Below are 27,789 nucleotides of genomic sequence, written 5' to 3'. Positions count from 1 at the left end.
GTATATATTAATTTCTTTTTCACTGCTTAAAAAAAATCTTATTATATTAAAGGTCAGAATGTGGCTCTTACAGTGCTATCTTATGTAAGTGTATAGAAGAAAGATTTATTGTGACCAACAGAAGAAAGACATATTAACATCAATAGGACCTACTCCCAGGAAAGGGTGTTCATTGATTTTTCATTTATTTATTTATGTGTTTGTTTTTATAACAATGACAAAATCAATCTATATAAGCCTAACACATAATCATCTAGTACTGTTTTGAATGTTTTATTTATCAATATTTTTTATTGTATCCTTGTTACATGCTTGTCTCTTCGGATGCTAAAAAATTATAAATAAATCATCACATAAATGCGCCCCATCTGCTGGATCTTAGACCTACAAACCTTTAATCCCTTAATTAAACGAAGAATGTCACCCGTACTTCCGAGACTAAAGAAAACCTTTGAAACCAAATAGTTAATGTAATGCTAAACCAATGGGACAAACGCCGACGTTTTTAACCGTTACAGCAAAACTGAGAACGCAACGAACAGGCTAAACAGAACATGCAGTTCAAGCTCCATGAAACTTAATCATTGCAAATAAGGTTTATATAATGTCTTTGTCCCCTTGATATTTCTCTTGTAAGCAGAGTCTTACTTTAACATGTACTTTAACATTGCTGCAATTAACCTTCAAAGTGCAATAAGATACTTAAGCAATAAGCATTTCAGTGGCCCCCGTTCATCCTTCTTGGCGATTTCAATTATAGGTGTGGGATCCTTGTTTTATAGGGCACCTCGCTACTGCAGAACCTTTTCCTTCTCCTGGCTGTTTTTAGTCAGAACATTTCTGCCAAACAAAACACTAGTAGGGAAATGGTGAAAGAGCTTTAAAATACTTAGAGAGGGAGAAAGAAAGAAAGAAAGAAAGAGAGGGAGGGAGGGAGGGAGGGAGGGAGAGAGAGAGAGAGAGAGAGAGAGAGAGAGAGAGAAAGAAAGAAAGAAAGAAAGAAAGAAAGAAAGAAAGAAAGAAAGAAAGAAAGTTATGGAAACATAACCAGCCACACTATTCCCATGACCTAAGAAAATAAAGAAAGGAGTACTAAGAAGACATAATCAAGACTGCACTCCATCTCTGAGGAACACAGCCCTAGCCGAATAAACAGATTTTAATCTAAACATCAACTAAGCCACATTAAAACAAAACATCCAGACTTGAAATGGGAATAAAAAAGTGATTGTTCCCCTTTTCCCCCCTATATCTGACAAGCGTAGGCCAAATTTGCTACCCAAAAGGCCTCACAGGAAAAGGAAGGAATTCAAAACACATTTTTTAAAAAAAATCAGAGGAAAAAAATGAAAAGGATGGTATATGGTTGCTTTAGATATTAGATATTACTAGGAGGGGGCGGAAATGTCTTTCAGTGCCATTACTATCAAGAGTACAGTGATACAGTGTAGAATGAGGTATATCACGGCTTCAGGATGGGCTTTTTAGTTAAACACGGGTACGCAAGAAATAGCGGACTCTCACCATGTTTGACTTATTTCCCCCTTTTTCTAAGGGCCAAACTACATGTTGCAACAGAGAGGCATGAATGCAACTTATAATATTTTTCAAATAGCAATCTTAGGGTGGGGTGACAATAATGTGGTTTGGAATAAAAGCACAGGGTGGTAAGCCTCTGTCGTCGTCGTCGTCCCCCCACACACCCAATGCCATTTTTCCAATGCAAATAATGAGCCATCTCTGAAGCTGCAATTTTCCCCAGTAGAAAAAGCATAATGGTTTGGATTCAGACATCTTGTGAGCAGCGGTCTGCTAACGGCATGCTCTTGCTGGAGGGTGGGGCGAGGTGATCTTTTGCCAATTCCTATTTCCCCCTGCAGCCCCCTGCCTTTCTGAAAAGCTGCTCTGGAGGGTTGGGGTACCCTTCAGAACAGCATGGGAAGTGACAAGGGGGAAGGGGAAATCAATTTAAAAATAAATAAATAAATAGCATGAGCTATAAACCTCAGTCCTTCACTAGCTGCTATTTGAAGAGACACATATAAATTAACACAGTTATGTCATGTTATGACCCTAAATTAGCCCTCTTAATGAGAGAGGGCTAACGTGTATTTGCTCCTTTGCAGTAAGCTCATTATGAAATCTTTAAGGTACCACAAGATTCTTTGTTGGTTTTGCTATGATAGACTAGCACATCTACCCTTCTGAAACTCCTTATACTAGTCAATCCTGGAGATAATGCCTACGGATGCTGGAGAAATTCAAGGCAGACTAAAATGGATTTGGGTTTCAAAGAATCCGATCTGCAGAATTCACTGCTTTCCCAGGCCGCATGGAGTCTACGGAATTCCGCATTTCCCCAAAAGATATTTAATAAAAGCCGAATGACATGTGAAACAAAGGATTGACACAGGAAAATGGGCAGACAGGGAGGGGGAAAGCAACTGATTAAACTATTGGCCATGTAATGGAACCTTTTTTCCTTTTAAAACCGTATTTGTAGATATGTAATATTCTTCATGACAGCAACATAACAGAGCCAAAATCACTGAAGTATGAAAATTCAAACTTCATCAGTGTTGTGAAAAACTGGTAGTCTGCAAAACTTATGATTAGGCCACGCATAGCAGTTTCGGTCTAAAACTACCTGTTGTAACTTCTGGTGAATGGCTAGCCTAGCAGACTGACTCCCACCTCCTCTCAACTCCACCTGCTTGACCATGCGGAAGACTCTGGGATCTGTCAATTCTGATGCTCCCTCCCCTCTGACAAGGACTGAATTCCCAGGGGTGGGGATGATGATATCTCAGCCTGGGTCTGCTGTCTGATAAGCTTCTGGAAAGATTCCTCCTTGACTCTTGGAGAGTTTTGGAGAATTTTCTCCCCTACTTCCTGTTTTGGAGGCCATCCTCCTCCTCCTCCTCCTCCTTCTTCTTCTTCTGGCTCCAAGTCCGATTCAAGATACCTAATAGGATTAATGGGCCTGATCCTGACAGCTATTGTATTAGAGTATAAGATTTACAACCAATAGGCCACTATATGCTATATAGAAATTCCTACCCAAAGAACTGATAATCTGAATTGCAGTGCAATCCTATATATTTCTACCCAGAAATAAGGTCCACTGAGTTCACTAAGGCCACTGAGTCTCCCAGGTAAGGTAAGTGTGTACATTGTTTTAACTGTTTTAATTGTTTTTACTGCTTTTAAATTCTATACTGGTTTTAGCTTGATTATTAATGGTTTACAGTCATTTGTCTTTAGCTCTGTGTATTTATTGTTTTATAGTGTATAATTTTATCTGTACGCTGCCCTGAGATCCTAGTGATATAGGGTGGGATACAAATGTTTTAATAAATAAATAAATAGATTGATAGTAAAGGGAATGAGGCATAAATTGGGTGTAATCATGGATTGACAATTCATAGTGAGGATTAGATAGGGCAAACTCAGGTGGGAGGCAAATAACAGGTAAAGCAGGGGTGGAGAACCTGTCAGCCTGAGGGCCAACTTCAATTTCAGAGAAGCTTCCAGGGCTGCATTCCAGTGGTGGGTGAGGCTGAAGGCAAAAGGGGTGATGCCAATATACAACAAATACCAGCACATTAGAGATCCATTTCAGCCTTTTAGAATGGGAGAAAACTGCACAAAAGCCAGAAGACCATCTAATGACCCATGGTTGGAGGAAGGGGTATAGAGTGTGGCCATCTAGAGAACACCAGAAGGCAGATTGGGAGGCCAGGAGGGTTGGATTTGGCCCCAAGCCTAAGGTTGCCCACCCATGAGGTGAAGGAAGCTGGTCAGGAGTTGATGGTTTAGAAAGTTTTCATTCTACAGAAAACACACATAATGTGATAGCACTGGATTGTTCTGAGTAATACTTGGAGCCATCTGTTCTTTTACCTACCTGAGGTACCCATTTTGAAGAAACAAAGCTCGTCACTTCTATGACAGGCAAGCCTGTTTTTGAAAGTCGATCAATTAATTCAATTTTGACATCTGTAGGGACTATAGCCTGTGAACAGGAGCGAAAATATGTCTTTTTTCTGTTCAATATATGCCATGTAGTAAGAACATCTTGGACGGACACACAAAAGATACTTATAATACTGTAAAATATAATAAAATGTCAACAGAGATATTTTAAGATATGTGACCAGACACTTTTTTTTTTTAGGCAAAGGAAAACTGACACAGGCTTATAGGGAATGAGCTGTGAGTAGGGATGTCAGTGAAATCCACAACAGAATCAGAGGAGTTTGGATTTCTATGAATCCAACCTGGGAATGTACAAAGTGGTGCTTTATTTATTTATTTTTACTTTCTGGAATGTTATGCAAATTCAGTAGTAGAAAATACATAAAATAAAATAAAAAATACTAGCCAAAAAATGCAAATTTCCCCCATAGGATAAAGCATTAAAATGTGCATTTTGAAGGATTTGTGAATTTGGGGGGAGATTTCAGCATTTGGAGGGTAGGGTGGATCGGAACATTTTTGCGAATTTGCACAAATGTGAATTTGTGTGAATTCGGGAAACTGGAAACAAAATCCAATCCCTCCAATGAGAGAACAACAGAATGAAAGTCACTAACAATCCATGACGTTCAGGTGGAATAGATTTTACACAATCCATACATCCCTAGTGTATCGTACATAATTGTAGAAGTCTACAAAATGGCCTCCTGGTTGTCCCATCACCTGCAGTGTTATATCTGACAGCAACCAGTGGGAGGTCGTTTTCTGTTATGGTAGCCCTCCTTTGGAATTCTTTTCCATCTTCAGTGCAACAGGAGCTATCCTTGACAGTGTTTTGGTACTGCTGAACATTTAGCTTGCATTGCTTCTGGCACCTTCTGAAAACATTTTTTCAGGAAGCTTTCCCCAAATGACCAATCATGGATTGATCAGAACCTTCTCCCAGGCAGTTAAAAACATGGGCTGAGTTGGTTCGTTTCTAACTGCCCCCAGAATATCTGTTTTCACAAGGATACTGTTGTTTTTATGCTTCTTATGTTTTAAAATTTTGAATATTTGTTTTTAATGTTTACTGTTTTTAATTTTTGTAAACCGCCCAGAGAGCTTCATCTATGGGGCAATATATAAATGCAATAAACAAATATATATATATATATATATATATATATATATATATATATATATATATATGGTGTTTTTATTCTTTTATTCTATTTGTTGTTCACAGCTCTGAAATCTTTTGGATGGGGAGTGGTTTATAAATATTGTAAATAAATAAATAAAACAAGACAAGACAAAGGTATTTGTGGTTGGTAGTTCATCTGCCCTGGTGATTGGTGCTCAGCCTGCCCCAGCCAACAACCAGTAAATGCATTAGACAGACTTAATACCGTATTTCTTCGATTGTAAGACGCCATCGATCGTAAGACGCACACTAATTTTAGTACCACCAACAGAAAAAAAAACCCTAAGACACACTTGCGATTCTAAGACGCACCCCATTTTTAGATATGTTTATATGGGGGGAAAAGTGTGTCTTAGAATCGAAGAAATAGGGTAGCATTTTTCTTTGAGAAGGAGGAATGGGAGACTAAATTGCCCCTGTCCTATTGCTCCTGTCCTCTTCCTGCCTTCCCTGGCTCTTGTTGGCAAGGCACAGGATATATGGATTTAAATATGTGTGTGTGTGAAACCCAAGTCCATGCATACATTTAAGCAATTTTACTGCACAATCCTATACTTGTCTACTCAGAAATAACTGCCATTGAGTTCAATGGGGCTTACTCTCAAGTAAGCGGGTGTAGGATTGCAGGCTAAGTCTAATTAATTTCAGTAGAACTTAGACATAGTTAACTATTATCAGGGTTGTGCTTCTTATCTACATCTTTCCGAATCATGTAGGAAACAGAATGAAGAGCAAGAGAGATAGATGGAAAAGGGGGGAATTAATAACATGAGCCACAAACTCCACTCTCTGGGTTTAATTAATATGACACTGTCTCCTTCAGAGCACTGCAATCCTCATTGTTAAATTACCTTTTCATTCTGCAGTCCATCTCTTGGACCAACTTCTACTATTTTAACAAATTCAGGAAATCCACTCGTGAGCAATTCCTGTAACATAATATGAAAGATTTGTTAACACAGAAAAGATCAGTCTTTCATTTGCGCTAAGGCTCCCTCCCTAGGGTCTAGCTCAGAGTTTGTTTTCAGTACTAGGGACCAGTCCAGGAATGTGCAAGTAGTAACAAAGAAAATTATTTTAGAATCTATGCAGACTGCCTTTCCATCTACACAGAATAACCACAATGTGCCCCCGTGGAATTAGGATCAAAGAGCAGGGACTGGAAAGCAGAGAGCAACACATGAACCTGGTACTGGCCTTTTGAGAAACTAGGAATGGTTGTTCTGGGATTAATCAGCTGGATGATGGATACTGGCACCTTACAAAATAAAGATTGCCCAAACAAGACGTAAGATTTCTTTCTGGGCTTTTAATTACAAAAAACCCTCTAAGACCAGTTTCGGAATACCTTATGTCAGGGGTCAACAACTTGCAGTACCGGGCCCAAATCTGCTCCCCAGTTACCAATCTAGAAGTGAAAGAAGAGGGTAGAGATTGTATGGTTATGGCAACTAATCTTGTTGGCAAGCTATTTTGGCAAGTGGACTTTGGTCCCCTTCCCAAAATAACCTGCCAGCAAAAAGACCCCACCTCATCTCCTTATAAAATGCCCCTACAGCAAAAGGAGTTGTTGACCAAAGCCTTAGATAGAAGCCAGCTTTTTTTGGTTAATAGAACTTAAGAGCTGGGCAAAAAAGACAAGAATAGGCATTAAACAACTCAAAATTTAAGACATGATTATCCAAGTTGCAGGTTTAATTTTAAAACTTTGAGTCACAAGATGGCATGAAGCCCATATAAAATAGTTACCATGATTAATCAAAAATAATTCAGGAGGCAAAGCTGAATTCAAACACATTATTGCTGGCTTGTCCTAGTTAGAAGACTGAGCAATCAGACAGTAATGTCAGGCACAGCAGCAGAGTCAAATCCAAGATATTTTTTTCAATAGCTGAAGCACTCCATGGGAAAAGCTCTAGGTATTTGACTGGCCTCTTCCTTCACAACCATGGCCTTCACTTCACTATGTTCCAATGGAACAATGAAACTGACAGTGAACTGGGGGAAGATTTGTACACTGAGAAGAGAGGACTTAGACAGATGTCAAGTAAGAGCCAAGAACTGCAAGAACACCCACTGACTAGGACCCTCAGGCACTCTATGGCTAATTGCAAATCCATTTCTCATCCAAGGGACAACTCTTTTGACACTGTGCAACTCACTGAAGGGGGGGTGGGCGGAGAGAAAGAAACTTCCATTTTGTTGTCTCCGGAACTTGGAAGGTAAATAAGCATCTCAGTACCTGTGCTTTTGTAATACTATGTCTTGCTGACATTTACTGCCATGGGTGTCAGTTGCCACAAACTCCTACACACATTGAGTCCTATGTAGTAACATCCTTCAACGATTGCTAAGGTTCAGTAAAAAATATTCCAGAACATTTACTATGCATTTATGTGAGCAGTGTAAAAAGAAATGGGAAACAGCTGTACAATATCTCTGATCACATGCAACATCTGGCACGCTAAACCTTTCTTGGACCGAGCTGGGCCCACACTTGCTCAGAGAATATAAACCTATTTAAACGTAAAGGCAAAACTATCCCATCTGCTGCATAACCTCCCCCCTCCTTTTGAAAGCACTTTTATTATAAATGGAAGACCTCCTCACAGAGGGCCCACATTTGAGGTTTTCCATGATTATCAGATAATTGCTCTTACAAGACAAATGCCACATTTGTGGTCTAAATACATCTGTGACAGAAACAAGAGGATCTAACGTGTGCTAAACATATCATGTCTTAAATAGAATGCATTCAAAATGTGCATAAAACTTTTATTGTGATAATAATTTTCAGCAATATGAGCCAACCTTGTAACGCTGACTGAGTACAGGCTGTTCTACACCAGACACCCATCACTCTGCATGTGCAAGGGGAGACAACGGGCAGCAATGTGTTATTGTATATTGTGAGTTATCTTTGGTGAAACATCTTGATGTGATGTTTCAACTACGCACACATGGCTAGAAGGTGGCTTGATTGTTTGTAGTTACCACACAAGTAATCTACACAGCTTTCTCTCCCTCAGTTATCTGTGGGTCAAACTACATATTGGTGCCAATGGGGACTGCATCTTTTTACTAGGGATGTGCTCCGCTTCTAATCGGACCGGCGAATTAGAAGCGGAGCGGGGGGCTTCGCCTCCCCTTAAGGCAGAGGCGAAGAGGATTGGGGGGCCGGCGGAGCGTGGCGAAGAGGATCGAGGTGAAGGCGGATCCTTCGCCTCGATCCGGAGCTCCGCCGGAAAGGTAAGTGGGGTTTACCGGGCCCTGCCGCTGTCGCTGTCGCCCATGCGGCAACAGCGGCAGGGCCCGGTAAACCCCCGCTCCTCTCCCTTACCTGCCTCCATCCACGGTCCCTCGGCTTCTTCAATTGAGCCCGCGGTTCAACCAGGAAGTCTAGGCCGCACTTGCAGCCCAGACTTCCTGGTTGAACTGCGGGCTCAATTGAAGAAGCCGACGGACCGCGGACAGAGGCAGGTAAGGCCCCCCTCCCCCTTGGTCCCTTACCGGGCTCTGCTGCCGTCGCCGCACGGGCGGCGACAGCGGCAGGGCCTGGTAACCCCCCCTGCCCTCCTCTCCCTTACCTGCCTCCATCCGTGGTCCGTCGGCTTCTTCAATTGAGCCCGCGGTTCAACCAGGAAGTCTGGGCCGCACTTCCTGGTTGAACCACGAGCTCAACTGAAGAAGCCAACGGACCGCGGACGGAGGCAGGTAAGGCCCCCCTCCCCCTTGGTCCCTTACCGGGCTCTGCTGCCGTCGCCGCACGGGCGGCGACAGCGGCAGGGCCTGGTAACCCCCCCCTGCCCTCCTCTCCTGGCCTTACCTGGCACCACTCCCCTCCACTGCGGAGCTCTGATTCGGAGCCAGAGCTCTGCGGCGAAGAGGAGTGGAGTATGGGCAGAGCGGCGCGGGGCGGAGCGGGGGGTCCATGCACACCCCTACTTTTTACCAGTAGTAACTACCATGTGGGAGGGGGCAAGTTTGGTTGGGGTGGGGATCATGGCTGGGAAGGGAAGGATTACATCTCCCCCCGTGCTGTGCTCCCAATCTGGTTAGGGGGCTCCACACCTACATTTGAGTAAAAGAAAGTTGTATGTTGCATATTTAATGCAACATGTAGTTTCACCCTGTGACGAACATCTACTGCTTTGTTTAGTAAAGATAATATCTGTTCTCAAAGACATGGGAGGCCCTTCTCTTGACATCATTGGCTTCAGAGGTGCATTTGGTGGCAACATAAGAAAGGGTCTTTTCAGTGGCTGCTCCTAGACTGTGGAACTCCCTGCAAAGGGAGGCTAGGTTGGTTCCCTTTCTGCTGTCCTTCCATAGTCAGGCAAATACCTTTTCATTCAAGCAGGCCTTTGGCATGCAAGGCGGCCTGTAGGGTTGGGTGCTTTTTTATTGTTACTGTGGCCGTAGCTAGACCCAAGATTTATCCCAGGATTGTCCTGGGTTCAAACCTGTTCATCTAAGTGCCACACAGGGCATCCAGCGCTCAGGCAGGGACGAACCCAGGATGATCCTGGCATAAACCTTAGGTCTAGCTACTGCCTATGTGTTTTAACTATGTTTTAAATATTTTGGTTTGTTTTAACAAAGTTTTAATTTTAATTATTATTTTAGTTCCTATGATTGAAAACTGCCTTGAGTGCTATTTTCTTGGTGGAAAGGCAGCTAAATTGAATGAACAAGTAGATAATGATGATTGATGAAGAAGCAGCAGCAGGTAAGGGTAAGAAATAAATTATTATTATTATTATTATTATTATTATTATTATTATTATTATGGTCTTGAGCTCTACACACAGAAATGAGGATGTAGGTTTCAACGTATGTTTCTACGGGGCTCTTCTTCTGGAGCTTCCTAGCCACTGAAATCTAATCAACGCAGTTATGTTGATTAATTCCACAGCCATGTGGAAAACGTGGTGGCAGTGAAAATGACACTGGGCCTGTGGATGTGGTAGGGTATTTTTGTTAGAAGAGTGATAGTATGAGTAAATGGGGCCGCCTCCCACAAAGTATATTTGCATTTGCATATCATTTTATACAACCATAGAAAGGCCTCAGCAGAAGAACAGGAAGTCAAAGAGGAAGCTGCTTGGAACAGAATAGAAAACAGGAAAAAGATACACTCTAGCCAGCTAACAAGTTACAACTCCATCTACTGTTGGGGGAGACCATTTACACAGTCAGTCAATATACTTTAACTTATCGCTCCAACAGAAGGCCAATATCTTGATCCATCACAATTTCTGTCACCACAGGGAGGTAATAGCTCAGGTGTGTTATAAGAAGCAAAGCTGTAAGCTGGAGCTGACTAGGAGTGGGAACTCAGTCAGGATTTGGGGAGGGCTGAGGAGCGGGTCTGACTTCTCCTTGGAGCATGAAAACTCTTTGATCCAGGAAAAAATGCTTGCCTAAACATTAAAGATAATGAGTGGTTATTGAGTTAGATATTAGCTTTGTGAAGTGGTGGGTGGGTATTCTGGGTCAATTGTGTAGAATATCAGCAAGGGAACAGTTTACATGAAAAGCTAAGAGCCTGGAGCACTTTCCATTTATCAGGTGTTGCCAAAGAAGAACAAACAGTATGTAACACTTTGAAAGCAACATTAGATTCCTCCCTCCCACTCCTTCTCAGCTACCCCATTTGAGGAAGAGAGAAAAGCACTACTAAGGCTTGAGATGTTGTCTGCCAAATATCTTCATGGAAACATTCCATACCACCCACCCATCCAAGTTATAAATGGATGAAAATAGAGGTTTATAATAGAAAATGCAACTAACCTTTAATCATGAAATTATAGCCTTCTTAAATTTACCCTAAATGTAAGCAAATCAAGCAAACAAACCTGACTCACTCACACTCACACACACACACAGCTGCTCATAACTTCCTGGCATGTGGGAAATGAGCAGAAGACCTACCTGTCTCCTGATTATAGAAATACCAGCCTGCTTGCTGCTCAAGCCATAATCCAATAAAGCTAATCCACTGCTAGTGAGAAAGCCCTGTGTGCTTGTGAAGGGGCCACTTACCTACTTCACAGGCAGCAGTGAGAACCCCATGCATGGCTCATGGTCATTGGCTTTTGCTGGCCATATGGCACTAGATACCACAAGAAGATTCTTTGGGCTTTATTAGTTGTAACTCAAATACCAGTGTGAGCGACAGCTATTCCATTCCCATAGTTGTATGCAGCACATTTCTAAGGAGTCATTAAGTCTTGGCTTTGAACCTAGATGTATACCAAGCTGTATCACATTGTTGAGAAAGAGATCATACATGCATGCTTATCACTGTATGATGCATGACTGCAACACCAAGAGTTGACTACCATTTGTGAATACGCCACCACAAATGGAACGCCACAAACAGAGTCTGTATATTCAGCACTGAGTCATCAAGGAATGTGCTCTCAAGGAACATATACCTGCATGTAAACTCAGCTCTACATTGAGGCTGCTGTAGATAGGTTCTCATCAGTAAGAGCAAGTGTGACATCGCAATGCTTCGGAGGTCACATAGGGGCAAATCTCTCATCTGGCTTCACAGATTTGTTGTGAGACGAAAATAGGAAAACCTATGTATGACACGCTGAGCAGTATATTGGAAGCTGCCTTATACCAAGTCAGGCCACTGGTTTATCTAGACTCTTGTCTACACCAGCTTTCCCCAACCTAGTTCCCTGCTGATGTACTAGACTACAGATTGAAGATAATAGCAGGGATTCCTCCAGGGGGCTGGACTAGGACATCAAGCCTGACCCACTGGAGGAATCCATGAAGACTCCATGAGCCAGATGGGAACTTCCATGGGCCAAAGGTTCCCCATCCCTAGCTAATGGAATTCAGAGTAATTAGGTTTCATCTCCCATGATAAAAGATCTTAACTGAGTCTTCTTTTAAAATGTTTTATCATCAAAAAACCTTTCTCAGAGCCCATACAGATTACTATTTCACCATATATTTGACCACACATCTGCACTGAGTATGTGGCAAAATTCTTACCACTAGATAGCATAGGACAGACAACCAAGCTATGCCAGGATGAGAGCACTTTTTCAAAACCATTGGGTCATCTATGGTATGTGTAATAGCATGTGATAGAAACTACATTTTCTTACCAGGCATTGGGAGCAAACCAAAGAAAATCAGAGGTAGTTCATTTTCAATAGAAATGAATGTGGAACACTAAAGCAGCAAATGTGCAATGCTGGAACAATCACCGAAATATACTTGGGAGCAAAATCAGAAGAAGTGTAGCCTAAATACCAAGAATCCAATGTAAGATGAAATTGTCAAAAATATACAACTTTGAAAATACAAAATGAACAGACAGCAAGTTGTGAGCCTGATAATGAGAACATGATGGAAAATATATGGCAATAAAACGGTCCGGAAATCTAAGTCTTTTAGCAACCTAAAATTAAAAACACACATATTTAGGATGTTTAATACTAATAAACTGATTACCAGAAGTAATAATGGCTTCTAAGAGCCATTAGAACAAAACATTTCCAAAAGAATAGAATGCTCTAAGGGCTATTTGCCGATCTGAATACTACTTAATTTGGAAAATTAAAGTAATAAAGTTCTCCAGGGACTGAAAGTCACCAGGAATGTGTACATAACAAGAAGCAGATTTTCCTGTGATGTTCAGAGCTTATCTCTGTTTCTCCTCCTCATATACCATGCAAAACCTTCTGCAGATCTTTTAAGGGAGGAGTCACCCATTGTTGTTGTTGTTGTTGTTACTGCTGCTGTTTGTATAACAATACACATAATAATAAGGATTAGATTAAGTGTAATCTGAAAAAAGTAAAAAGTGAATGTGATGGATGTGCGTGCCATTTGGGTACACTTATCAGAGAGTAAGGATTTGTTACAGGTGCTGCCGGAAATCCTGGACAGGCATTGCTGCCAGTCAGTGTCGATAACACTGGGCTAGATGGACCAATGATCTCACTCAGTATAAGGCACCTTCCTATGCTCCTAAATTATTATTTGTATGGTTGCCTGTAGCAAGAAAGAATTCCATACTTCCCAAATACTCCGATGTAACCAGCACTTCTAGTGATTACTTCTTGATGAACCACACCCTTATCTTTGTGAAACTTCATACTACCACAGAAATAATTTTAAGGGTGCAACCTCTGCATGTTTGGGGGGGGGGAGTCCTACAACTCTGGGCATTCCCAGGCAGGAATGGTGGACATTTTTCTGTCTAAACATGCAAAATATTGCACCCTAAAATTAAAGCTTAAATCACAGGAAATCATACACTAAAACCAACATTTTTGTTGTCTCTGATATAAGCAGTCTCTTCCTTTCTTAAGATTTTGGCTACCACTCAACTTGGCCTGTCTCTTTTCTTTGGCCTTTGTTTAATTAAGCTGTTGCTTGTTTGTTTGTGGTTTTACTTTTTTGCATACCTTCATTTTCATCTTTCTGGAAATCATTCCCTAAAGTCTCCTTGGAACTAGGCGGAAGGCATTTTAAAATAGAGCCTTTACATCCTATGGGTATGTAGCAACTGAATGTGCAATGGGCAGCAAAATGTGTGTAATTATCCTCACACTCTTGGTCAAGGAACAGATTCTTTTACCATGGGATGCCAAAGAACTAAATATGGGAAGCTGTGCAAAGTTCTAGTACTTCACAGGAGCAGGGTGTGTGGTTCCATTACCCTGGAAGTATTTCCAGCGGCTTTACCATTTGCATTGGCTTTTAGTGATTCCAAAGCTACATTCTCATTGCATCCCTCTGTTACAGGGATGTCAAACTTCTGTCATTCCAAAAGCCAAACTCAACTTTGGAGAAGCTCTCAGGGGCTGTCTTCCAATGGGGCCAAGAAGAAAAGGGGGTGGGGCCAAAATACAAAAACTACTAGCATCTTTTAGCCGAAAGCTCTTACTGCCAGGATTTAATCCCTAAGAGAGGCATTTCAACCTTTTAGAATGGGGTGGGTGGGACCTGCACAGAAACCATGAATCCACCAAATGATGAGTTGTCAGGGAAAGGGGGTGTGGCTATCTGGGAGAATCCTGGAGTGCTGGTTTGGGACCCCAAGCTGGCTGGATTTGGCCCACAGGCCTGTGGTTCAATATCCCTGTTATAAAAGCTGCTTCAGAAGAATTAGTGAACACTAATTCTGGCAACTGTCTTCAATCGTGCTATTTGCCACAGATTAGCACTGAATGTGTGGACAGCAGGAGAATACAGAGCACAGATACAACATCTCCTGACCAAACAGTTAATAATCTAAAAGAGAAAAACAGGGCATGTTTGAAGGACAGCAGCTTGATGAAAGAGAATCTGGGGTGGATGTGGGAGAAAGGTATGTGATAGCAGAGTGAGGAGACTGGGTAAAGTTGTGGTAATCTTCAATATGTTTCATGGAAAAAGTGAGATCCAGAGAAGAATTAAAGGACACTTGTCTTGTCAGAGAGAGAGAGAGAGAGAGAGAGAGAGGTGGAGAATCTTTTTCCAGGCAGACACATGAAAGCCAAAGTGGGAAGGAAATGAAACAGAAAAATCAGATACATTGGATAGGGAACTTAACTATATCAAAATTTAAAATTCCAGAAATTACAGACAGATCTCTGAAACTATGAAGAAAATAAGGGATATATAGAATCATAGAATAGTAGAGTTGGAAGTGGCCTATAAGGCCACTGAGTCCAACCCTCTGCTCAATGCAAGTTGCATAAATCAAACTCAGTACCATGTGTTCATAACTCTGTTTTATTCCATAGAACAATAGATAAAGAGTGAAGTTTTGGACTGGAATTCAGCTGATGGTTTTTCGTTGGAACCCTCCACATTTAGATCAGATAGATCTTCTTAAATTTCAGACCAAGAAAGAGGTTGTGGGAAGACACACAGAACCATCAAAAACGATGTATAGGAGGAAGATTCTAAAACGGCCTAATAATAGGGAAATTATTTAGCAGCACACTCAGTGTAGAGGCCTCCAGAATGGTCTCTATTTTGTACCTACTTATAGACATGACTTGATTAAATTAATGTTTGAGCTCCAACAACTTCTTAAGAAAATTAGTCTGGCCATTTTCTTGAGGATGAGCCCAGAATAAAGGAGGTATCACTGTTGTTCAAATCTAAATTGACATTTAATATGGGCCAGATCTACACCTCCTTGTGTCAAATCATTACAAATGTGGAATAAAAAGCAGGATATAACATGATGAAAGCGGTATATGGAATGTGGATTGTGCCCCAACAGTTATCAGTGCACTTATAGTTATCTACAATATAAAGCAGTAGTGTAGATCAAGCCCCTTCCTAAGGAATCGGATGATACAGGTTTTTTTAAGGTTTGGTAACTAGAAAAAATCAGAACATTAAAAAAATGATTTTTCTGTAGCAAAATTTGACAGAAAGAAAATATAGCCTTAAGGAATTTACGACAATATCAAGACATTATTTTTAAACCAGCAGACAAATGTGGGGCATTGGTGACTACAGACAAAAAGGATTATTTGAAGGAGATCTGTAGACTATTGGCCAATGTTATCCACTATGAGAAGTATAGGGGAAACCCCATAGACAATATTAAAAAGAAAATTGTGAGCATTCTTAATGAGTTTGATATCTAGATTGACATATGGTGGGAGGACTCCTCAATTGTTATCTTTTACCTAAAATGCATGAGAACATTTCCCCTGTACTAATCCTGGACTTCTATTTATTTTATACTGTTTTGTCAAACATTTACTTCCTTAATCAACTCTTATTTGAAGAATACTGTGCATTTTGCTCTATATCACTGATATTGTTTTAGATTGTGCTAACATTTGGCCAGTCACAATAGATGTAGTCTTCTTACACCACCCAAGAATAGCCATGCAGGTCATTTAATATATAATCAATAAGAGGAAAGTAGGATATTCTCTCTACAGTTTTTGTATGCTCTTGAGCTGAACTATCTTTAAAGGGGAAAAATCAATTTGAATAAAATTACTATTGACAGATGCCAGGTATAGCTATGGGCTGTTGGATTGATTAGAGCAGTTACACATTTCAGCAGCTAGCTATCAATTCCTCCAATATATCTGGATAAACAAGAGATGTTTTGATTATGTATTTTTTATTCGAAAAGGATATGAGAAGGAATTAAAAGAGATTTTGATAGTTTTCACCCTGATCACTTCAAAAGAAATCTACCATATTCCCAAATGCAAGATTACAGAAATATAAAACGTTTTCCGAGAAAAACACACAGCTTCTATTGAAATAACTTAAATATAGGGGATAAACTCACAGAATATTTTTTTTAAAAAAAAGATATATAAAGGTAAAAATAGAGAGGAATTTTTTAGCAAATTGACAATGCCTATTATATCTGATGGTTTAAATATGCAAGTAGTACATGCATATCCTGTCTGATATTCCATGATGTAGGGACAACCCAATATTTGCATTCAAACACTTGCCGAATCTGAAAGTCATAGTGGTACACTGAAGGTCTTCTACAGCGACTGGTGAAAAGGTAGTTGGCAACTTCTCTTGTAGCCACTTAAGTGTCTCTTTGAATTATATTGAGATTAAGCAATTTATCAACCTAATTGATAATAGTTGTTATTATATTAAGGAATTTCTTAACTGTGATACCAAAGTTGCCATTCATGAGGCATAGTATCCACTGCAATGTCATTTATGTCAACATGACCACAAGGTTATAGGATTAGAATTTGTGAACACAACACAGCAGTGTGACAGCTGAATGTTTTCCATATGATTAAGCTTATTTCTTGCATACCTAAATCTTTCCCCTTAGGAAATCTAAGGTGTTCCATAGTCCCGTGCTATGTGGCAGCAATCTCTTTCTATTGTTTTGTTCATTCCAACCCTCACAATCAGAGATTAGAATGACTATGGCCAGCTAATCCTTTCCATTTACACAGCAAGCCATAAAACAGTATTATTATTTTTTCATGATTCGTTGTATGGGGGGCTTGCTAATGGTGCCATGACCAAGTTTAAGAACCTCGATTAGACAATGAGGAAAAGCAGTTCAAATAGCTGGCAAATGGCAATGACCACAGCAGCAGGGGTCATGCTGTATACACTGGATACCACTCTCATATTGGTCTCAAAGGCCCATTTCTATTTTTAGAAATAATAGAAATTCAAAGATAAAAATTTGTTTAGGCCAAAGATGTTTTTATTCAGGCAGTCCTTTAATATATAATATGGTCTGCCGCTGAAGTGGGTACTGGGGAGGGGTTTATCGTTGTGTTTCTATGCATTGTGTTTTTATGCTATGTTTTAATAAAGATTTTGTTTTTAATCTGAATTTTACTGTCCACCATTTTGGGACAGAAAGGCAGGATATAGTAAATAATTATTATATATTTGCAACTCAGCTTCATTGTCCAAGCGGACACCCCTACCAATTAATATTTATCTCTGCCCACAACATAGTAAAAGGAAGGCCTAAGTGGAGTGAGAAATGCTGCACCTGCTGAAATTCCTTGTATTCCACAACTATTAAAAACACAGAAGTCCAAATTGCATTTTCCCAGAGGTTTCTTCACTTCTGATTATTCAGATCTGTCCATATCGCTATGTATGGTACACAAGCTAAGACAACAGAGTTCAACCCTGCCCTGCGGTTAATATTCCCTTCGTCCGAGCCAGTTCAGCTAGCTGGGTCAATACCTGCCTCAAAGCTCCAGGTATTGTACGCTGCTCTGAGATCTTAATGATATAGGGCGGGATATAAATGTTTTAAATAAATAATAAATAAATTGTGGATTACTTGGCATCTTGTCCTTGGTGGGACCCCAACTCCTCCTCCAACTAATGCCCCACACAGTGAGGCACTGGCTCACCTGGAAGAGAAGACAGGTAAGCAAGTGAAGGCAGCTGCTGCTCTCTGTAGCACCACCGTCACTCATAACCGAAGTGTGCAAACAACCAGCAGAGATGGCCACAAGAAGCAGCAACTACCTCCATTCCTACACCTGTGCTCCTTCTCTCTGGGCCACACAGTGGATGCTCTTCCTGAGAGCGCTGTGGCTTCGCTTGGCACTACCCAGAGGGAAGCCACGCCTTACAGCCACCAAAACCTTCACTCTCCCTGGGCAGTGTAGTGGTGGGACCTGGCACCCAGCAGGTCCAATCCTGATTGCCCAGAGTGGGAGCAGAGGTGGCTGCAAAGCGTCAAGCTCTCCTGCGTGCACATATGCTCTCACCTCCTCTCTCTGGGTGGCAGGGTGGTTCAGGTTGTGCTTGCTGCTCCCAATCCTAATTGACACACCACCTAGAAAGAGAGAAAGCGCATGCAAAGGAGTGGATGCACGGTGGGTCCAGCTACTGCCTCTACTTGCGTGATCCTCCACGTGTTTGTTCAACTACCCTCCCCCTCTCTCTGGGTGGCATGTCAGTGAGGTCTGGGCCCAAATCCTAATTGTCCCATCACACACAGAGGCTGAGAAGCGAGCAGGTGAGAAATGATTGGCGGCAAAAGGAGTCACTCCCAACACCTCTCCCTCTGGGTGGCACAGCAAGAAGCTGCCATGCTGGCTGGGGAAAGCGCTTCCAGCCACGGCACTGCCCAGAGCAAGAGTGCAGATGAATGAGTGGGTACTGTTTAAAAATGGATACTGTTTTATACTGTTGTTTTTATATTTTTGATGGTTTAAATTTTGTATACTTTTTAATGTTCACTGTTTTTAACTTTTGTGAACCGCCCAGAGAGCTTCGGCTATGGGGCGGTATATAATTATTATTATTTTTTTTTAAAAAAAAAAAGTGGCAGCAGCCTCCTCTTACTTGCCTAACATGTCTTTTGGGACAGTGAGGGCTAGTGGGAGAGGGCAGGTGAGAAATTGAGAGAAGGCAATGGGAGCTGTTTATCCTTCCCGCCCCCCTCTCTCTCTCTGGAAGGTGTGGGGTAGTTGGGAGTTATGTCCCAGTGAGCCCAACTGCTGCAGTGTCTAGAGAGGGAGGCCAGGAAATGGACTGAGGGGAGGCAGCAGCTGTTCTCTGTCACCATCACTCACTTGCTCACCCAATTGGCAAGGAGCAGCCGCCACCGCTTGCCTGCCCACTTCCTCTAGATGGTAGTGCTGGGCTAGGGCTGGACCTTGGGCCACAGTCCAGGACATCCCTTCTCCACCGCAATGAGCAGCTAAAAAACAGGAGGTGATGAGGGCCTCAGGGCTGCAGACACAAAGGCCCATTTTACTCCCATAGTTACGATGGTGCTTGGATTTAAGCGAGTTTAAAATGCAAAAATGCATGCACACAAAGAAGCTGAATCATGATTGGCCAACAGTGTGGTTTTGTTTTTGGCCTAGAATAAGTTGCAAAGCATGGAATGGGAGCTGAGGGAGAAGAGAAATGTTTGTTGTGTGCTTCACACCTATACACACAGCCACCTGCTTAGGCCCTGGCTCTAAAATTTCCTAGCTGTACCACTGGCCCTATTCCCACTGCTGCCTGGAGGAAGAGGGCAGCCAGCAAGCAGAGGTGGTTGCTAGGCAGGAGGCAAAGAAGAGGAGGTTTTGCCTCCAAGAAAGCGGAGGCTGGTGACTCCGATGTCAGTGGGGTGGTGAATCCCCTCCGGGTTTCAGCCAGAACTGCGCAGAAGCCCAAAGGCGCTCTCCAAGGTGTTTCGCCACCAGCCTTCACTGCTCAAAGATGAAAAAAAAGGGGGGCTGGCTCCTCCACACGCGCGCACACATATACACCTGAAGCGGGTCCCAGCCCCACTCCCCAGGCTGGCCAACCGCTGGCCCCGGTCCGGCCCTGCCTTTGTGGCCCTCGAGTACCTGGCCAGGCTGTTGCAGAGCGCCAGGCTGCGGCGGGGCTGCTTCGCCAATCCACAGCTGCTCCTTGAGGAGATGCTGGTAGCTCAGGCAGTGCTTGAGCGCGGACGGCACGTTGCCCATGGCCCCAGGCGGTGCGCGCCGCTCGCCGCTGCAAGGTCACCGCCGCCCGCTGCTGCTGCTGCTGCTGCTGCTGCTGCGAGCCATCGCGCTTGCCGCGAGGGCATCGCGTCCGCCTCAGCCAGTCGGGGGAGACCTGAGGCGCGGAGGGCGCCTCTGATTGGCTGAGAGGGCTGCTGGGAGAGCGCCTGGCCACTGCCGGCTTGCGATGCTGATGCTGCTTGGGCAGCAGCAGCAGCAGGTAAACGCGCAGGAAAGGAACCGAGCCTGCTCAGCTTAGCGTCACGAACACCTCGGCGCGGCTAGTTCCTGCTTACGCTTGAAGGCTAAGGAAAGCCTCCTCCCCCGCTCTGCGTTTATTTATTTATTTATTTTCATTTGATTTGTTTCGCACAGTCTGCAGCCTCTTTCGGCACTATTAACTCCTTTATCCAGCAGGTGGCGGTCGCAGAGTCTCTTTAGGCTTGGCTACGGCATGGGAGGGAGAGGAGGAGGAGGAGGAGGAGAAAAGCAAGGCCAGAGGCAGGTCTGGGGCATGATGTTAAAGAAGAGAGCGCTTCTGAGAATGTTAAGAGTGCCCATGTGCACAGGGTCGGATTTACGTACAAGCTAAACAAGCTACAGCTTAGGGCCTCAGATTATGAGGGGCCTCGCGTCAGAAGAAAAAAAGGGGGGGTGACATTTACAACACTGCCACCAGGAAACCATAAACATTACACAAAATGAAGATCTATTCTTAAGTGAGAACAGTGTTATGTGGTTGGGGTCAGTCTAAATTATCTCCAGGCGTCCTAACTCAGTGCCTCTGATTGCAAAGAGATTGAGGATTTCCCCCAACTCTGTTACTCTTGAAGTTACATGACTATCAAATTCTGTTTAATTGTACAGCCCGTATTTTGCATTTAATTTTTTTGTTATTTGTTGAAGAGGGAATGTTATAGCTTAGGACCACAACATGTTTAAATCAGGCCCTGCATGTGCATCAGTACTGAGTACATAGGATGCTGCAAGAAAGGCTGGTGGCTCCAATTTCCACAGCACTGGGAATCGATTCTGGTCTTCAGTCAAAACTGTCTAGAACTCTAAAGGAGCTGAAGCTATTTTGGGGGTTGGGTCCGGCACCTTGGATAGCTTCTTTAGAGTTCTGTCTGGTTCTGACTGAAACGCAGTATGAATTCACAGCCCCACCAGAATTGGAGCCACCAACCTCCACTGGGACACTGCCTTCTGTCCAGTCAGACCATTGCCCCATGGAGCTCAGCAGATTGACTGGCAGGAGCTCCCCAGGGTTTCAGACAGGGTCTTTCCCAGCTTTAACAGCATTGAATCTGGCACCTTCTGCATGCAAAGTGTACGTTCTACCACTGGGCTACAATCCTCCTTGGCTGAGATGGCTACTGCTCTCCATACCTTGAACTAATTGCTGAGGGGGACATGGAATGTAATTTCCAGGAAAATTTAAGACTGACAATTCTCAGTGCTGCAAAAAGTTTGAGTGCTAATCCCTCAGTGGTTTTTAAACTTTGTTCCAGAAAACAATGGGATTCCCTGGAAGCTTATCCAGAAATCATCAATGGGAATGACCATACACACATACTGAAGGGCCTATACACAGAATGTAACCTGCAAAGGACCCATATGCAAAATGTCCTGCAACTGAAGCAGTGTTAAGAATGAAAATTCCTGGATTGCCTTCTGTGACAATCCAGGTCACATCCCAGCTATTTTTAGGGGGGGGGGGGGGCAGAAACAGTGCATTTTTAAAAGAAAGTTTAATATTACACATACTCAGAGCTTTGATTTGTTTTTAAAATCAGGACTGGCAAACGTTATAACATATCCAGAATGCAGAAGCGGTTATTTTTTAAATTTTATTTTATTGTGAATATCAACAAAACAGAACAGAAAATACATCATGAAACTGGGGGGAGGGATACATTACATATATAAGATTATCATCATTTCCCATCATATGTACTGTTCATTAAAAAATTAAAATGGGGGAGAAAGTTATACAAAGGTTTCAAGAAAAGCAAACCAGATACCTGTGTATTTATCCACTTGCAAGTTGCATCTATATAACACCCGTTAAAAAGTTTATTTATTATTTATTAATTACATTTCTATACCGCCCAATAGCCGGAGCTCTCTGGGCGGTTCAAAAAAAATTAAAAACATTCAAAGTATAAAACAACAGTATAAAACCATAATATAAAATACAATATAAAAGCTCAACCAGATAAAAACAGCAGCAATGCAAAATTACAAATTTAAAACACCAAGTTAAAATTAATAATATTAATTAAGTTGATAATATTATTAGGTTCTCGATCCATTGCATTATGGGAGATGTGAATTTGTCCTTCCAATGTGATAGTATAAGTCCTTTGGCTGTCATAAGGGCTCTGAAGATCCATCTGCGTTGACCATGTGTTAACTTCAAAGAAGCTGGTAGGTATTTTAGGAGGAGATGCACATTGTTCCATATTATAGATTGTTTCAATACAAAGTTCATCCTTATTATAAAGCAGTTATAAAATATGGAATGGCAGTCAGAGAGGTAGAGAAGAAAAATATCAGTTGTATGCTTCACCACTGAAGTAATATACATGGTCATCTAATGTGCGCCCCCATAAGATCATTAAGGGCACACTCCTCTACGTGTTTAGACAGGAAAAAGCCCTACAACTCCAAACATTCCACAGCAAACAATGCCGGCTGAGGAATGGTTGAAGTTGTAGGACTTTCTTCTGTCTGAGCATACATAGGATGGTGCCCTGGGTCCAGAGTCTAAAAGTACCTAGTTGCATCACTGCCTTTCCTGTCCATGTTGTTATTGACATGGTGTTTCCATTATTTACAACAGCTTCTCTCTATGAAGCCATTATTCTCACTTTCTAATCCCTCTTTAAACATGCTTCTCCAGAAATTTCCTAAACCACCATTCTTGATATCATGGGTTAGCTGACAATAATAAGTGGTCAGTTGACTGGTCAGTTTATCATCTCTGATTAGCCAAGTGTCCAGTATTGCAACTTAGTTTTTACAGAATCATGAAATATATGGAGAATATTATACCATGTTATACCTGAGCCACAGAAGGATGAGACAATTCTGTCCAGGTATTGACAGAGCGTACCCCAGGGAGGATAATTGTATTTATTTATTTATTTATTTATTTCATGATGGAGGAGGAGGAGGATCAAATCTGGACTGAACTGAATAAACAGCCCTGGCTGAAAAGGTCTGGCACACTGAGCTAGTGAAAACCTTTTACCACTTCTTGACATGTCCATAGGGGATTCAAGTGATCTAGATGTTTATTAATGTAATGCTGTTCCTTGCTTTGATTCTACTTAATTTATTGGTTAACAATTCCATTTTAAAATAAACTTAATGTACCAAAACTCATGAGAGGACTTGGATGTTTTCAGTGATATACCAGGATGTGAGAGTCTAAGAGTTTAGGATTTTGATATATCTCTGGAACAAATCTCGGTATTTGGCACAGGTTCTTGTCAATGGTTTTAAGATGTGGTGGAAAATAACAGCATGGGTGTGTCTGTGTTATGCACTGTAGTGCAACAAGACTTCCTGAATAGTCTACATACCATGATGTTTTCCTGTACAGTTAAGTATTTCTTAAGCTTGACATGGAAGCCTGTCTTGCAGTCACTGCAATCCCAGCAATCAAAACAGTGGGGTTTTTACTCTCTGCATTACAAATCTCTAGACAAGAAGAGCAAGGTAAAAATCAATTTATTGTTTGCATGCCCCATTACATCCAAAAAGAGGATGAAGAGGGTGGGGGTAGGCTGATGACAGTGAGAAAAGAATCAAGTAAGGGAGTGAGATGCCAAAACTGGCAAGTGACTAAGGTGTCTAGTAAGCAGGGATCAAAGCTACACATGGCCAGTCTCTCAAACAACAAAAATAACCCATAGAATTTGGCAAGTGTTGTTGAGGGTAACACAGTCCTACCTCAAAGAAAAAGAGAAAACAATGGGATTCGCTTTCCAGTGTTGCATGGGACATCTGTGGAAAGCAGAGTTATTGTTATCATCAACAACATTGTGTCTGTTTTCTTGAAGAAAAAATGTAAATAATTTCTCACATATGTTCATCTGGCTGATCTAAACTGACTAGAAGACACAACACGGTCAAATGATTCTGCAAGGCAGGCCAGTAAGTCAGTGCTTTTCTGTGAGCTAGAGTGTGATTCAGAGACAGGATTCTTCTTAGGATGACTAACAGCTGAAGATGCCAGACTCCAGCTCTGCCATGTGCCTGATAGACACCTGGCATTCAACCCTGACTGTGGCTGAAGAGCTCTCAAGGGACCCTTCCAGATGTTAAAACAGATTCTCTCACTTGAGAGGGTGTGTGTGTGTGTGTGTGTTATCTCCAGCACCACCTGGTAGCCTCTACCGTTATAGAAAAAGGACTTTCCACAATGCTTTCTCCTGTGTTGGCGATCACTACACACAGAAAAGGAGAGCTTCAGGCAGAAGCAGGTTGTGCGCTAGAACCTTTGTCTTTCATATCTAGTTTTCTATGTGGAGCAAGGGTTCTGTTTGTTTGTTTCTTCACCTTCACACCACATGCTGGCCAACAGTAGGGTTAAGGAAACTGTTATGTCCGGACGTTGCATCACATAACATAGGAACATAGGAAGCTGCCGTTTAATGGGTCAGATCACTGGTCCATCAAGCCCAGTATTGTCGACACTGACTGGCAATGACTCCCCAGGGTTTCAGGCAGAATTCTTTCTTTGCCCTCCCTGGAGAAGCTGGGGATTGAACCTGGGACCTTCTGTAAGCAAAACATGTGCTGTATCACACTATGGGTCCTCCCAGCTTGCTCATATTCCTTATGCCAGAAAGTTTGAAGGAAAAGGAAAGGAGCCTCTCGTGCAAGCACTGAGTCATTACTGACACTTGGAGGGACGCCAGCTTTCACTGACATTTTCTTGGCAGGCCTTATAGCGGGGTGGTTTGCCGTTGCCTTCCCCGGCCGTTATTACCTTTCCCCCAGCTAACTGGGTACTCATTTTACCGACCTCGGGAGGATGGAAGGCTGAGTCGACCCGAGCCGGCTGCCTGAAACCAGCTTCCACTGGGATTGAACTCAGGCTGTGGGGAGAGTTTCAGCTGCAGAAACTGCTGCTTTACCGCTCTGCGCCACACGAGGCTCAGAAAGTTTGAAGCTCATCACAAAGCCCAGGGATGGGCAATTGAGCACTCACCTGCTTGGATGCCAGTTCATTCCAGCACTCTACAAGAGAAGGTGATGGAGGCACCCAGGAGTGCTGGATTAGTTCCCTTTTCAGAGCCTAGGTGGGCGGGGGGGTGGGGGGTGGCGTCTCTGGACAGAGATGGGAAACAGTCCTTTCTGGAACCATGAAGAGCCACTGCTCATCAGTGTAGAGATTGTACTGGTTTGTAGACTCTGTAAACCAACCTTCCCCAACCTGGAGCCCTCCATTTGTTTGGAACTGCAGCTTCCAGCATTCCTCACCATTGGCCATGCTAGCTGGGGCCAAAGTATCTGAGTCCAAAAGATCTGGAAGGCACCAAGTTAGATAAGGCTGCTAACTATAGACAATACTGGGCTGGACATGGTATAAGGCAGCTTCCTGTGTTCCTAGAACTCAAGAATGGGTTGCTGGAAGCTAGCCTTCCCAGGCTTGGGGGAAGAAGTTGTTGCTGCAGGAAGAGGAAGGAAGATATGGCTAACAATGGGTTCTACACGAGGCATTTATCATGTGCTCATCATTCCCTACTCACAGTTGTGTACAGGTTCTTTAGCTGTAATCGTTATCCTCTAGTTTTGCTTCTGTGTCTAATAAGTTTTGGCATTTAATTTTCAAAGTGAAAGAAACTGCTTTTTTCACTTGTGCATTTGCATATTCCTCTACACTATAGCACCACCTAGAGGTTATGTACTGGTAAATAAGGAAACAAAACACTTTTCATCGTGCTCAGATCTCAATTCTGCAACGAAACCAAAAGTGGAAACAGTGGATTAACAGCCAATTAACACCTTGTGTAGAAAGCTCCCAGAGGCATCTAGCTGGCTGTTGTAGAAACAGGGTGGACTAAATAAGCCTCTGGTCTAATCCAGCAAGGCTCTTTTTATGTTCTTAAGGATGCAAGCTATGCAGGTTTAAACAGAAACAAGGCCTACAATTCCCAACATGGCTGACTAGGGCATGCTGGAGTTGTAGGCCTTGTGCTCAGCCTAAACATGCATAGGATTGCTTCTTAATTGTGTTCCCCAATACAGTACCAATGTATTGCTGCCCAGAATGCCAGGATTCTTAGGAGCTTCACATGGCCACTGGAGTTGTAGCTAGATATCCCTAAGCTAGAATATATTGTGTGTGCATATGAAACAAAATGTATTTAAAGAATGAAGTCATGTTTATGGAATCTCTAGAATATCTTGACTGTATTTGTGGAATGGCAGTGATTTGTACTTTTCGCAACTCAGAAAGGGAGCATTTGCGCGTAATACTAGCATTGAAATAAATGGCACATTGTATCTCAAGCCAATGGGTGCCTTTAAGACAGCATCTTCATGGGAAAATTAGTATGACTTGTTAAAATAAGTCGTGTGGTTAGTCTGAGAGGAAAAGGGTGGGAGATAATTGAAAACACATTTCCCAAGAAACGATATCTGAAAACAGTGATTCAGCTTTTGAAAACAAACTGCAAATTATATTCTCATACAGTTAACAAAGCAAGTAATTCCTTTGATTCCTAACACATGGAGTCATGACAAATAAGTAAAGTATGAGGATTTTGTTTTTTTAAAAAAATAAAAAATACAGTGTTCAAATTATGCATACCAGCTTTTCATGCAACTGTGCTTAATTTAATTTATTGTGCACAATGTACAATTCACCTGAAGATGATTGCAGGGAGGGAGGTTTAGATTATATAAGAGAATAGGACTCAGAAAAAAGCTACCCATTATATAAATAATGAAAATACCTATGGGTATATTGTATATGATTTAAAATGAATAGAGGGGATATGAACTTCCATGCTTCAGGAAATAAACCAATCACTAACTGTCAGAGGGCAAATTATTTCATTTTTGCTACAGGAAGGGGTGGTAGTTTTTTTGCATAAAACATCTGGTTATTGAATACTGTCATAAACAAAATGTAAGATAACAGGACCAAGATTTTATTTAATTCCTTGTTCATGCTTTAAACTCCTGTTTTAGGAGTCAAACATCTTTTGTGTGCTCCACAAGATGTAGTAGAGGAAGTGGTCCACGTTGCTCCAAGTTTAGTTAGCGTCTTTGATGACGACAACAATAAATATGCATACGCATACATTCTAATTAGAACTCTCAACTGGTAAATAATTGTACTTGGTTTAAGATCTGCCTTTTAATCAGTTAGATTTAAATAAATGTGTACATTACTAAACCTCCTTTTGGAGATAGGGAATGAAGTATGTAAAGAACAACAACCGCTCCTTATTAGAAGGAATGACCATCTTTAATATTTTCTTTTTCATCCCATTCTAGTAACATACAGGAGCCAAAGTAGATTTAAAAACAATTATGCCCTTAATTCGCCTGCATCTGTTAGGCTGCAATCCTATGCATACTTACTTGGGAGTAACTCTCACTGAACTCAGTGATACTTACTTCTCAGAAGAGAAGCCATGTCGGTCTATTGCAGCA

The 27,789-nt window shown here is 42.0% G+C and overlaps 1 protein-coding gene across 2 annotated transcripts in view; it reads right to left on the bottom strand.

The window, feature by feature from the left end:
• HMGCLL1 (3-hydroxy-3-methylglutaryl-CoA lyase like 1) overlaps positions 1-20,112 on the bottom strand; it is a 74,580-nt gene extending 54,468 nt beyond the window's left edge. For both annotated transcript variants that reach the window (XM_063125054.1, XM_063125055.1), the window contains exons 1-3: positions 19,972-20,112; positions 6,016-6,093; positions 3,908-4,015 (exon numbers count right to left, since the gene is read on the bottom strand). In XM_063125054.1, the coding sequence (XP_062981124.1) occupies positions 3,908-4,015; positions 6,016-6,093; positions 19,972-20,091 (306 nt within the window). In that variant the 5' untranslated portion in view covers positions 20,092-20,112. The remainder of the gene's footprint in view (positions 1-3,907; positions 4,016-6,015; positions 6,094-19,971) is intronic.
• Positions 20,113-27,789: the final 7,677 nt, after the last annotated feature.

This window comes from Elgaria multicarinata, chromosome 4, assembly GCF_023053635.1.
Source record: "Elgaria multicarinata webbii isolate HBS135686 ecotype San Diego chromosome 4, rElgMul1.1.pri, whole genome shotgun sequence".
In the NCBI taxonomy this organism is placed as follows: Eukaryota; Metazoa; Chordata; class Lepidosauria; order Squamata; family Anguidae; genus Elgaria; species Elgaria multicarinata.
The sequence above is the reverse complement of the archived record's forward strand: the minus strand, read 5'-3'. Positions and strand labels throughout refer to the sequence as shown.